At 49.1% G+C, this 12999-nt stretch overlaps 1 protein-coding gene across 5 annotated transcripts in view; it reads left to right on the top strand.

Annotated features, from left to right (window-relative positions):
- Pfkfb4 (6-phosphofructo-2-kinase/fructose-2,6-biphosphatase 4) overlaps positions 1 to 12773 on the top strand; it is a 39958-nt gene extending 27185 nt beyond the window's left edge. For all 5 annotated transcript variants that reach the window (XM_023705650.1, XM_023705661.1, XM_004625057.2 and 2 more), the window contains 5 exons: positions 6413 to 6517; positions 8279 to 8408; positions 8537 to 8599; positions 9632 to 9696; positions 10866 to 12773. In XM_023705650.1, the coding sequence (XP_023561418.1) occupies positions 6413 to 6517; positions 8279 to 8408; positions 8537 to 8599; positions 9632 to 9696; positions 10866 to 10925 (423 nt within the window). In that variant the 3' untranslated portion in view covers positions 10926 to 12773. The remainder of the gene's footprint in view (positions 1 to 6412; positions 6518 to 8278; positions 8409 to 8536; positions 8600 to 9631; positions 9697 to 10865) is intronic.
- The last annotated feature ends 226 nt before the right edge of the window (positions 12774 to 12999 follow it).

The following is a 12999-nucleotide window of genomic DNA, read 5'->3' as shown; positions in this document are numbered from 1 at the left end:
CTGGGATTACAAGTGTGCACCACCGTGCCCTGCACCCAGCAGGGTTACATTTTCTCCCTAGCTGTTGGCTGAGGATGTTCTAAACTCCTGGTGCTCACTCACATTCCTTGCCTCTCATAACAAGCAGCTTCAAAGCCAGTGTAAGAGGATCTGTGCCCCCACCCCACAGCCCACTAAAGCAGAAGTCCATGGAATGGCCACGGGATTGACACCCACTGCCAGCCCACAGGCTGCTGATTAGACGCAGATCACAGATCCTGCCTGTGCTCAGAGGTGACTCTTGGGGACCACCTTAGGGTGTACGCATGTCCCACTCCAGAGTCCATGCACAGCCTCTCACTGTGCCTGCTCTGTCCTCTGCGTCGCTTCTCAGGCTGTGGCATCACTTACTGCACAGTGATCCCACTGGGCTGGGAATGAGGGAGCAGGTTTGGGTGTAGCTTAAATAAGAGCGGCAAATCCTTACGGCTGAGGGGTGAGTATGTGGATTGCTTACACTGTGGCTGAACCTTTCTTGTGGCTGAACATTCCCATGGGTGTGTGTATATCACTCATTAATTTCTGCTTTTTTAATTATATCATTCAAACTTGGTGTCCTTATTTTATGATCACTTGATCATCAGAAAGTTGTATTCTGTAATTATGATTGTTTTTCTTGTTAACTATTTTGCTTTGTGTATTTTACCCCTTTTTTGGCTTAAATATTTTAAGTTTTTTAAAAGTAATTCCATGAGTTTAATAAAGTAAACTCATGGCTTATGAATTTGAGCCCATTTAGCCTGGGCTGTCCAGCAACATCCTGTCTCAAAAAAAAAAAGCAAAACCACAGCCTCATGGCTTATAAACCTGTGGAACATAAAGGAAACACAGCTGCTCTGGCTTGGTTAATTCAATGAGGGCTTAAAGGGATTATTTACAAGGCAAGAGCAGGGTGCACAGAATCACCAGGGCTGTTCATTGTCCCTCTAGCAATAAGGACCACATCTCCTCTTGGACAAAGAAGAGAGAAGACCCAGGCTGCAGGAGCAGGGAGGAGCGGCAGATGGGGAGGTGGTGAGGGCCTGGGCCCTGAAGGGGAGCCACTGGGAAGGAGCCACTCAGCTCTGCTCCCTCCCTGCTGCTGTCAGGGTGCTCCTGCCTTGTAGGTGTGGCCCACCATGCTAGGCTTCCTTGGTGCTGAATGTGTAGAGAAGGATCTAGAGGTACAAACGAGACGGACCAGCACAACATCTCTGTAAGGATACTATGCCATGGGCTGCTGGGCTGCCTTGGTTCAAAAAGAAATTTGTTATCGTTCTCATCTTTGTTCTTCTATAAAAATACATTTTCTTTTTCTCTCATATTTTGTTTTTCTGGTACTGAGGAATGAATCCAGGACCTTATACATGGTAAGCAAATACTCCATCACTGAGTTGTATTCCCAGCTCTTTAACATTTTATTTTTAGATGTATTTAGTACAGGATCTACAGGGTCTCACTACCCAGATCAGACTTGTAGTGATCCTCCTGTTCTCAGCCTCCCAAGCTCTGTGATTATAGGTGTGCGCCACCATGCCCAGTGTCAATCGCCATCTCAGTGTGCCCCAGGGGCAGGGCCGGCACGGCAGACCCAGGGATCGAACTCCTAGCCCCTGAGTCTGCCTAAGCAGGTGCTTTCATCCACTGAACTATCTGGCTGGCCCTTCTTAAAAAAATTTTTTTTTTTGGCAGAACTGGGGATTGAACTCAGGCCCTTGTGCTTGCCAGGGAAGCACTATATTCTTCTTCTTTTTTTTTTTTTTTGCAGAATCAGGGATTGAACTCAGCCAGGCAAGTGCTTATTCTACTGAGCCATCTCCTCAGTCCCATTATATTCTACTGAGCCATCTCCCCAGCCCCCCCAAATTTTTAAAAATCACTTATTTTTTGTGGGGAGGGTACAGGGTCTCACTCTGCAGCTCAGACTCATGGTGAGCCTCCTGTGTCAGTCTCACTGAGTCTCACCAGTGCTGGGATTCCATGCCTGGTTTTGGTGGTCAGCTCAGTGCAGACCTATATGGCAGTACTGGGGATCAAATTCGGGTCCTTGTGCTTGCCAGGTAGCCACTTACACCGCTGACCTATCTCCCCAGCACTGTTTTTAATTTTTGGGATGTTCCTTTTTTTTCTGTGCCAGGAGTCAAACTCAGGTCCTAGCACTTGCCAGGCAGGTGCTGTGCCGCTGCACTATATCTCCGGCCAACAGGCTGTTGTTGAACTCACTGTGTAGCCCAGATTGGCCTCAAGCTCTAGGTGGTCCTCCTTCCTTAGCTTCTAGAATGCTGGGATTACAAGGGTGTGCCATTACACCAGCGTTTTTTTGTTTTTGTTTGTTTTTTGTTTTTTTTTTTTTTTTTTAAAGACAATCTTGCTATGTAGTCTAGGCTGGCCTTAAATTTATGGCAATCCTCCTGCTTCAGCTTTTTGAGTGCTGGGATGACAGATGTAAAAGCTGGCAGCTTTTCTTTTCTTTTTCTTTCTTTCTTTCTTTTCTTTTTTTTTCGTCTTTTTGAGACAGGATCTCACTACGTAGTTCAGGCTGGCTTTGAGCTCACTTTGTAGCACAGGATGGTCTCGAACTCGAAATGATCCTTCTGTCTCAGCCTCCCCAGTGCTGGGATTACAGGCATGTGCCACCATGCCCAGCTAGTTCTTGTTTTCAATATCATGAAATTTTCTCTTTATTCCAGTTTTTCTCTGTGGACATACCTTTTCTGTGATTTGGAAGGTAGACAGTGTTCTTGTTCTTGTAGTCATTACTTTAAAGCTTTCAAAAATCACATAAATAAATAAATAAAAAACACTCCTCAAAGTCCGTAGCAGGAAATAACTCACTGTTAGAGGGGATGAAGGTATATTATTCCATTTTGTTTCTTTTCTGCTGTTTTCTTAATAATGTAACTGGCAGAGTGCATCATTACAGTTGTATTTGTTTTGATTTTTGTCTTCAGAATATTGTTTGTAAAAAGTAAGCAAAAAAGTGTTTTTTGAGGCAGGGACTCCCTATGTAGTTCAGGTTGGCCTTGAACTCATGACAGTCCTACTGCCTCAGCCTCCCAAATGCTGGGATTACAAACATGCACTGCTATACCTGGGTAAAAAAGAAGCAGCTTTTATAATTCACTTATTTTGCAACACGATCTCACTAAATTGTCCTGGTGGTCCTAAAACTTGTAATGCTCCTGCTCAGCCTCCCAGGTGTGTGCTGGGTCCTGTTGTCTTTTATCTCTTCCAGTCTCACATGCATGTCCCTGGTGTAGGCATATAATGTGTTTCCTGTCATCTGTCTATTGTCAGTTTATTTCACAGACTAAAATAATCAGACTTTCAAATGGAAAAAGAGTAAATTTAAAGCGCCCTGTGTTATAGGGAAATGAAACTCCCGACTTGAAAGTTACCTGGGGTGAGTTCGTGTTCTCTAAAACCAAAGAATGAATTTTAGGAACAGAGGTTAAGAGCAGAATATATTTATTGGGGGAAAGAAAGCTCCTGTCCTGGAGAGGGACAGAAGGGGAACCCAAGCAGTTCCCCCCACCACTGTCTCTTCCAGAGACTTAGAAAGTAAAACCATACGGTGAGGCGGGTCTAAGGTGGACATCATGGGAACTCGCTTAAGGGGGCATGAGGTGGGACAAAACTATGGTCAACCAATGAGATTACAAGCACTCAGGTATAGTTGATTAAATCCAGGACTGAATAGGGAAACAAGTCATGTAGCAAGCGAGCCTAGATATAGAACAGGAGTTTATCTGGTAGCCAACCTGTAGCAGTTGAATTAGTGACTCTTTCTGGCTACCTAAAGGTGATAATCAATCCCCGATGCTTATCTTTAGGGAGGTAAGCATTTGTTTGATCTTTGGTCTTTAGGGTTGGCCCACAGCAGAAGCATCTGTCTCTTTCACAGTTGAAACATATCTTGTCTTTAGTGCTGTCTCCTTGAGTGCCTGGCCCTGTTGGACTGCCTATAGTATTTCTATGTAATTTAGCTGCCTACAGCATCTGCACGGCTGGGGTGTGGCTTGGCGGTAGAGATCCTTGGCCACAAGGTGCAGAGCCTTGGCTCTACCCCAGCACTGCCTCCAGACTCCAAAACAACAGAATAAAGAACCCAAGCACTGGTGTCTTCCCTCACAGCAGCAGCATCTCAGGGGGTCACAACGGTCTTCTCCCCACACAGACAGGTGTGAGTAGTTGTTATGTTGTGTTATTTAGGGAATAATGATGAGGAAGCCTGTTTAAGTTCAGAACAGATGCAGTTTTTTCTTTAAGTATTTTTGAACCATGGTTAGTTGAACACGTGTGTGGAGCCCATGGGTACCTAGGTCTTACTCTATCTAGTTGTTTATGGCATTTTCTTTCTTTTTTTTTTTTATGGCATTTTCTGTGTGTGTGTGTGTGTGTGTGGCCAGCTCAGCACACCGGGGGCGGGGCTTGCTGGCATGTGGTGCTGGGGGATTGAACCACGGTCCCTGTGCTTTGCTAAGCTTGTTCTAAGTAGGTGCTTTAGACCACTGAGCCATCTCACCAGCCCCTATGGCATTTTCTTATAATGCTTTTCATTTCTGTAAGATTGATAGCAACGTCCCTTTTCCTCCTTCTTTTAATTATTCTTTTTTTTTTTTTTTTTCCAGTGGAGACAGGGTCTCTCTTTGTAGCTCAGGCTGGGCTTGAACTCGTAGGGGTCCTCCTGCCTCAGCCTCCTGAATGTTGGAATTGTAGGCATGCGCTACCACGGCCAGCTATCTTAGTTTTTAATCAGCTTTCTTCTCTGTGGTTGGATGATTTTTGTTCTGTTTTGTTTTCACTTTCGTATAAGGTAATCTGTAGTGTGTGTGTGTGTGTGTGTGTGTGTGTGTGTGTGTGTACACGGACACGCATGTGTGTGTCCTGATAATATAAGTGATGTTTTGCTTTAGGTTTGCATTACAGTTACTGTTGCACAGAGAAGACACACAGCTGGGGCTGGTGAGAGAGCTCAGCAGTCTAAAGCACCTGCTTAGGCAAGCTTAGACAAGAAAAGCGCAGGGTCTGAGGTTCGACCCAGGCACCATATGTCATGCTGGCCCTACCCCCAGGTAGGGCTGAGCCGGCCACACCTACACACACCTACACACACACACACACACACACACACACACACACACGAAGACACACAGCTAACATTTTTTGTTTTTATGTCATAAACTCAATGGGTGTGTTCTAGGCAGCTAAATTAGATAGAAATGTTATAGGCAGTCAGATAGGGCCAGGCCCTCAAGGAGACAATAGGGAAGACAGGGTGACTTTTCAACTTGGGAAGAGACAGACACTCTCACTGTGGGCCACACCTCAAGACAAAGGAGTGAACAAATGCAGCCACATATTTCCCTAGGGATGGGCATCAGGGATTGATATTCTAAATAGGTATCAATTACCTTGAAAGAGCCCAAAAGGAGTCACCTCCAATAGGAAGAGATCCTGTTCCGTATTCATACCTGCTTGCTACAAGACTGGCTTCCTCATTTGGTCCTGGATTTAATGAATTTTACCTGAGCAATGGTGCTTGTAATCTCATTGGTTGACCATAGTTTTGTCACACCTTATGCTCACTTAAGCGAGTTCCCATGATGTCCACCTTAGGCCTGCCTCACCATTCGGTTTCACTTTATAAAAGTCTCTGGAAGAGACAGTTTGGGGTTGGGGGCAATCCCTTTGATCCCCCTTCTGTGCCTCTCTAGGACAGGAGCTTTTTTTCCCCCAATAAGTATATTCAGCTCTTCTCTTTGTTCCTAAAATTCATTCTTCAGTTTAAGAGAACATGAACTCATCCCAGGTACCTTTCTGGTTGGGAGTTTCATTCTCCTACATCAGATGGATTATGTATGGTGGATGAGAGTGGCCCTGGTAGCTTTTTTTGCTCTCTTTCTGTCTCTTTCTCCGTCTCTGTCTTTCTCTGTCTCTCTGTCTCTGTCTCTGTCTCTCTCTCTCTCTCTCTCTCTCTCTCTCTCTCTCTCTTTCTCTCTCTCTCCCCTATGATACTGGGAGTTGAACTCAGGACATTGTACTTGCCAGGCAGGTGCTTATGCTGCTGAGCTATCTCTTGTTCTTTCAAGACAGGGTCTCACTTCGCAATCTAAACTGGGCTTGAGCTCACTAGGGAGCTGAGGCTGACCTCAAACTCAAGGCAGTCCTCCTGCCTCTGCCTCCTGAGTGCTGGGAGTATAGACATGTGCCACTGCTTTTGTCCCCTCTAACAGTCTCACAGACAGATGACTGCCAACATGCTCAGTGTGCTGAGGAGACTACTTTTCTAAACAGTTGAGAAAGTACCCTGTAAACTGGTCTCTTCTACCTGCTACTCCCCAAGGCTGTTTAGGCCTGAGGTGAAAGCTGTGGTGTCTGTGTGTCTCCCCAGGGTGTCTGTGAGGAAATGACCTATGAGGAAATTCAGGATCATTATCCACTGGAGTTTGCCCTGCGGGACCAGGACAAGTACCGGTATCGGTACCCCAAGGGAGAGGTAGGTGGATCATGGGGACCCAGTGCTAGTACCTGCTGCCATCCTAGGAGTACCACCTGTGGCCGAGGGCTTGGGTGTGAGCCTGAATGGGAGCCAAGCTGAGTGGTCCTGGCTTTCCTAGGATGCCAATAGCTCAGAGTCCACTGGCATTCCTAGACCAGGCCTTCCCAGGGCACTTGAGTGGCCATGGAGTCAGGATGCAGTGCCAGGTCCTGCCTGCTTATGCCTCTGCCCCAGGCCTTCACCTCTCCTCTGGATGCTTCCCCTCATCACAGGGTGATCTTGTCCTCCCTGCAGTATAAGGTTCACCCTGCCTGGGTTCCAGACCCTGGGAGGACCTTCCTCAGATAGATTGTGGCTACCACAAGCAACCTGCACTTGTCTCCTTTCCTCAGACAAATGGCTTGGTCAGCCGAGGCCTACATCAGGACCCAGGGGTGCCATCAACTCAGGCATCTCCTCTTCCTTCTGGGAGCTGGGCTTGGATAGTGATCAAATAAAACTCCCCCCAGAGAGGGTTGGAAATATGGCTCAGAGGGTTGGAAATATGGCTCAGTAAAACCCTTGCATAGTATGTGTAAGGTCCCAGTTGGATCTCCAGCACTTCAAAAAGACAGAAAAAGACACACGAGTGTGTATTTTCACATGCGCGTGCACAGAGGCTCCCCACCCAGCTGGCAGGCTCCCAGGACGTGCTTGCTATGCTGTCCTTAGGAGTAGTGGGGCTCTGACTAATGGGAATGTTCCCAGCTTTATCCTGTAAAGGAGAGTTCAGATTTAGAACCAGCAGGTTGCAGTAGAGCAAAGTAGGGAAAGTTCAATTGCAAAGTTCCCAAAAGAATTGCTCTAAGAGCTTGATGTGGTGGCATACACCTGTGATCCCAGCCTTGGCAGGCTGAGGCAGGAGGATCGCCATGAGTTCGAGGCCAGTCTGGGCTATATAGTAAGTTCAAGGCCAGTCTTAACTACATAGTGAGACCCTGTCTAAAGGATAAAAGAATTGATCTAGGATTTTCCCAGAGCTACTGGGGTAAGCACAGAACAATGTGTTGTGTTGATATTGCTTCCTAGTAGAGTGTGGGCCATATTAAGCTCAGCTACTGGAGCCTTGTTTTGAAGGGCTACATATTACATATAGGGGAGTTTCACTCCCCTCATAGGAAGGCCCAGTGTTTTGGTCAAAAAAAAAAAAAAATCTCTAAATCTGCTTACTGAAGTGTTGGCCAGGGACCAGCAGAGGTCCAAGTGCAAGTTACCATAGTGAGGTGAAAGGCATCCCATAGGCAGACCATGGTGTTCATGAGGACCTCAGGGATGTCTGACTGTCCCATTCCAGAGGGACCCTGGGACTTCTGCTTCCCTCCCCACTGCCCCTGTGCACCCTGTCTGCCTTTTCCACCAGCCGTGATCACCAGTACAGGAAGTTCATGCTGGGGGATTCGGCACAGGGCCCATGAATGGGCAGGAGGTGGCCCCTGAAGTGGGAACCTGAGGCTGGGTCCTCTCAGTCCTACTGGGATGAGCTGCTAGGGGTGGGGAGCGGGCTCCTTGGGTAGTCCCTCCCCCATACTCATCAGCTTCCTCGGCAAGCCAGTCGTCTTACTGTGGCTGTCTTCTGGGGCAGCTGTCCACCAAGCCCTCGGGAGCAAGGCTGGAAGAAGCCTGGGGCCACACTCTCTGCAGTGGGGTGGTGTCTTCACTGTCCAATGTGCCTGCCCCTGGAGCCAGCCTTAGAGACACCTTCCCTTGTTGTCCCTGCAGTCCTATGAGGACTTGGTGCAGCGACTGGAGCCTGTCATCATGGAGTTGGAGAGGCAGGAGAATGTGCTGGTCATCTGCCACCAGGCTGTGATGCGCTGCCTCCTGGCCTACTTCCTTGACAAGGCAGCAGGTGAGGGCCTTGCCCCAGGGAGGTGGGGTGTGTGCGTGTGCGTGCGTGTGCGTGCGTGTACATGCGTGCATGAGAGAGTCAGTCCCTGGGCATCCCCTGCATGTCAGCCTTCTCTTCCTTGTCTACAGAACAGCTGCCCTACCTCAAGTGTCCACTGCACACAGTCCTGAAGCTCACTCCTGTGGCCTACGGTAAGGGAGCCCCTGTGCACTGACCCGGGATCACTTCAGCCCTGCCCTCTGCAGGGTTCCATGCTTTGGACAAGCCCTTGGTCTCCTGTACTAGTATTCCTGATGTGCTCCTTAAGTTCGTGATAAAGAAGTTTATGTGTTAGGTTCGGGGTATAGCTAAGAGTTCACACCTTAGTGTGCATAACACCCTTTGTTTAGTACTGAGTATCACAAAGTGAAAAGTTTATATGATCGCGTGAAGCCTCCGGGGGACCACTCTTTAACTGTCACCCAACCCACATGGCATAAGAGGCTTTTCTACTGTTATTTCTTTTTCTTTTTCTTTTTTTTAATATTTATTTATTTTTATTTATTACATTTATTTATTGTGTGTGTGTGGCCAGCTCAGCCCACCAGGGGGCGGGTCTGGCTGGCATGTGGTGCTGGGGATCGAACCGCGGTCCCTGTGCTTTGCCAAGCTTGTTTCAAGTAGGTGCTTTAGACCACTGAGCCATCTCTCCAGCCCCTCTACTGTTATTTCTTAAACCTCCTCAACATCAGTGGCTCCCAGGGCTGGGCCTTAAACTGTTCGGAGTGCAGTGTGTCCACCATGTCTCTCACTGCACCAGTGGACACCCGCAGCTTCCTGATCTCCTGGAACACAAGTATTCATGGAAGGATGAAGCTCTACGGCAGCATGTAGCTCTGTGGTAGCTGGTGTCATTCCACCGTGCAATAATCCCCTTTACTCCTTGTCCCCCTTGCAGTGAGCTTGATTGGATCTTATGTGTCAGGGTGAGGATGGCTTGCTTGGGCCGCCAAGATTAGTGTCCCCATGTTGAGCAAGGCCTGTGCCTGCTCTGAGTACCTGCAGCCTCTGGGATGGGTGACTTGGGGTCTGTGACTGCGTCCTGCCTACCTTCCTGGAGCTGCTGGAGGTGGAGGGCCAGAGTAAGGGTTAGCAGCCACCCCATCTCAAGCCCATCCTCCTCTGTCCACTGTGGTGGAGGCTGCATCACCAGGTGGGACTGGATTTGCCTCTACCTTCGGCAGGTTGTAAAGTGGAGTCCATATTCCTGAATGTGGCAGCCGTGAACACACACCGGAACAGGCCTCAGGTAGCACTGGGGTCCCTGCAGGGTGGGGGCCTGTTCCCGGGGGGTCCAGAAACTACATCTGCAGGGCCCCTGCTTGAGGCTTTTCTCTTTCTTGAGCCAGAAGGAGCTGGAGTCTTCTGCCAAGGCTGTTCTCAGCCACAGCAATCTGCTGTCTGGTGGGCTGAAGGTTGGTTAGGTGCTCCAAGGCCAGCTGCCTTGGGGTGGAGGAGGATGTGGATGCTGGGCCACCAAGGCAGGAAGAGCCTGAGCCTGGGTGTGGTTGACTTCCCTGTGGTGTCACCATGAAGGTCCTACAAGGAGGAGAGTCTCAGCTGAGCAAGAGGAGGAAGGCCTCAAGGGGGCAGATGGGAGTTGTTCCACATCCCTGACCTCAACCTGGGCATTATGAGCACCCTTTCTAACTGGAGCAGTGCCTGTCTGTAATACCAGCACTAGAGAGGCTAAAGTAGGAGGATCATCATGAGTTCGAGCCCAGCATGGGCTACATAGTAAGTCCAAGGCCAGCCTGAACTGCATAGCAAGATTCTGTCTCAAAAACATAAACAAATCAGGAAAAAAAAAAAAAAAAAAAAAGATATCATGCCTAGTTGGAGACTTTTCTTTCTTTTTTGTAGTACAGAGGATTGAACACAGGTTCTTGCACTTGCGAGGCAGGCGCTTTTACCCCTGAGCTATCTCTGGGCCTGTTGGAGATGTTTTTGTAGAAGGGTTCTTGCTGCCTGTGTTTTCTGAGGTCCTTTTTGTGTTTGATTGTTTACATTTTGACCTTTAACTCACAGCAGTCCTCCCTCCTTAGCCTCTGAGTGCTAGGATTTTAGGTGTGCACCACTGTGACTAGCTCTGAGGGCCTAGTTCAAAGTCAAAGCTCTTGAGATTCTTCTCAGAACCACTGCTTCCTCCTGCAGTAGAGAGGGCGCAGCCTGGCTTCGGCTCACGCCTCACCTGCCTGCAGTGACACCCCTGCTTCAGTCATGTTGTCTGAGCACCCACTGTGTGCTGGGAAGTCATGACCCTACACTCTTAGGTCAGGGTTGAGATTCTGTGGCTCGGGCTTTAGAGGTAGGGCTGTATGACTGTCCATGTAGCCACAGAGGTAAGGGAAGCAGGCAGCAGGTGTCTCACCTATTTCTACTACAGGGTTAATGTTCTGTGTTTCTATCATTTTGCAGAATGTGGACATCTCTCGGCCTCCAGAGGAAGCCCTTGTCACAGTCCCTGCTCACCAGTGACCACACCTCATCCACTGTGATGCCTGGGCGGGTGTAGATCTCTATGGATGAGGTCATTCCAGCCCTCCCAGCATGTGTGACAGTGACCTTATGGGAGCAGTCAAAGCTGTGTATGGCTGGCAGCACCCAGAACCCCTGGCAAAGCCATCTGCCTCCTTGATGATAGTGACAAGGCTGCCGTGGCTGTTGACTTGCTATTAAGAATCACCAGGCCAGACTGCACTGCCCAGGTAGGGCAAGAGTGCTGGCCACTAGCTGCTCTGTTGCAGTTCTCAGATGGTCGCTGTCAGCAGGCCAATGGGCTTGTGAAGTGTATAGTTGTGAATGTGAAATGGAAAGTCTCACTGAGAGGTCCCCACTGAGGCCCAGCTGCCTGAGGGAGACCCTGTAGAGCCTCACCTCTTGGGGGCTCCTTGCTGAGCCAGTGGCCAGATCTTCATGGGATCCTGAGCCTCTGCTGCTGTAGGTGACAGGGAGAGTCCTCCCTGTGCTTCCTTGCCAGGAACCAAGGAGTGGCAGCCACTGGCCAGGCCCTGAGTCTGTCACTCACTGTATGGAGACTCAGGAAAGCAGTGTGCCACTCCAGCATGTTGTGAGGTGGAGGAAGCACATGTGGCCGCCCCATCCTGACTACATACACTGGACTGGGAACATCTGGTTCCCAACTGAGATTCTCACGGTGGCAGCTACATATAGTCAGGTGGCCAGGAGCCTCTCTGCTGTGGCTGCCTCTGTCCACACAGGAATGTACATTGGTGGCAGAACTGTGCATTCAGTGAATGCCACTGAAACCTTGCAGTGGTCCCATAAAACCTGTGCCGGTGTTTGTGGCCTCTCCCTAGGGACTGAGGAAAGGCTAGAATCCAGAGGTAGCCCCTGGCAAGGGAGGATTTCTCTAGCCCTGATACAGCTTAGGTTATATGTGTGTGAGCCAGGTGAAAATGGCCTTATGAGACCTGGCATCTCTTATGCCCCTGAGTTCTTTTAGGTCCAGGCTGTGGGTTCTGGCTCCAGCTTATACCTGGCCAGCAGACCAGCCAGCACATTGTGGGGTGGGACCAGAACATGCCTAGGCTAGTGGGTCAAGACCCTGCTATCCACAGGTGGCTTTAGTGGAGTCAGGCCTCTGGCTCAACCTCACTTTGTACCCAGAACCTTTCTATGCCTGTGCCTGGCAGAGAAACCTGCCTTTTATAGCCCCCAGGGCTTTTGTAGCCTACAGGTACCACCTGTTCCTAAGGAAAATCAGGACACCTGGCCCTAACTATTGCCTTTCATTCCCATATGCTGCCACAGCATAGACAAACAGGGAGATGCTTAGGATAGTGCTGGAGTAGGATCTTCCTCTTGGAGTCATCTCCTGTCAGAGCTCTGAACCCCATGCAGGCCCAAGAAGCACACATTTGGCTTTGGGACATGGGGCTGTAGCTTTTGATTGTGCCTCTTACGGTTTTGATGACTTCTGTCACCTGGATGTATTCACTCATTAGCCATACTGGGTACTTTTGGGTCAGTGGCTGTTCCTAGGTGTCTGGGTGTCACCAGGGACAAGTCACACAGGACTCTTTTCTCTGTACCGAGGGAAGGCAGGAGTTAATGGACACGGATGCTCTATGGGGTCTGGAGACAGGGTGGAGGGAAATCTGGGGGCCAGATGTACATAGTCGCAGCCTCTCCCTGTCTCTGCCCTGGAGCAGCCTGTTTGGTAGTGGCTGCCAGGTTTTAGCTGGGATGGTTGATGTGCCCAAGGTACAGAGGTCCTGCTTTCCCAGGGGTGAGTGGCACTGGTTCTCAGCTACAAATTGGACTGTGTCCAGCATTCTTTGCAATAAATACTTTTTAAAAATCTAACAATGTATATTTATTTTGTAGCCAGCTCTCCCTCTCAAGGTATTCTTTCTGTAGTCCCATTGAGGACCATGTTATGCTCTTTCTCATAGGTCTGAATCAGAGCCCTGAACTCCAGTAGCACCCTGCGGATGAATTGTATCACCTTGGGGTGGGGCCTGGCTTGGGCACACATGGACACCTAAGGTGTCTACCCTGCTCCCTTCACGGGCTTCTGGTTTGTGGG

The sequence above is a fragment of the Octodon degus genome, unplaced genomic scaffold, assembly GCF_000260255.1.
Source record: "Octodon degus isolate 3935 unplaced genomic scaffold, OctDeg1.0 scaffold00008, whole genome shotgun sequence".
Lineage (NCBI taxonomy): Eukaryota > Metazoa > Chordata > Mammalia > Rodentia > Octodontidae > Octodon > Octodon degus.
The sequence above is the reverse complement of the archived record's forward strand: the minus strand, read 5'-3'. Positions and strand labels throughout refer to the sequence as shown.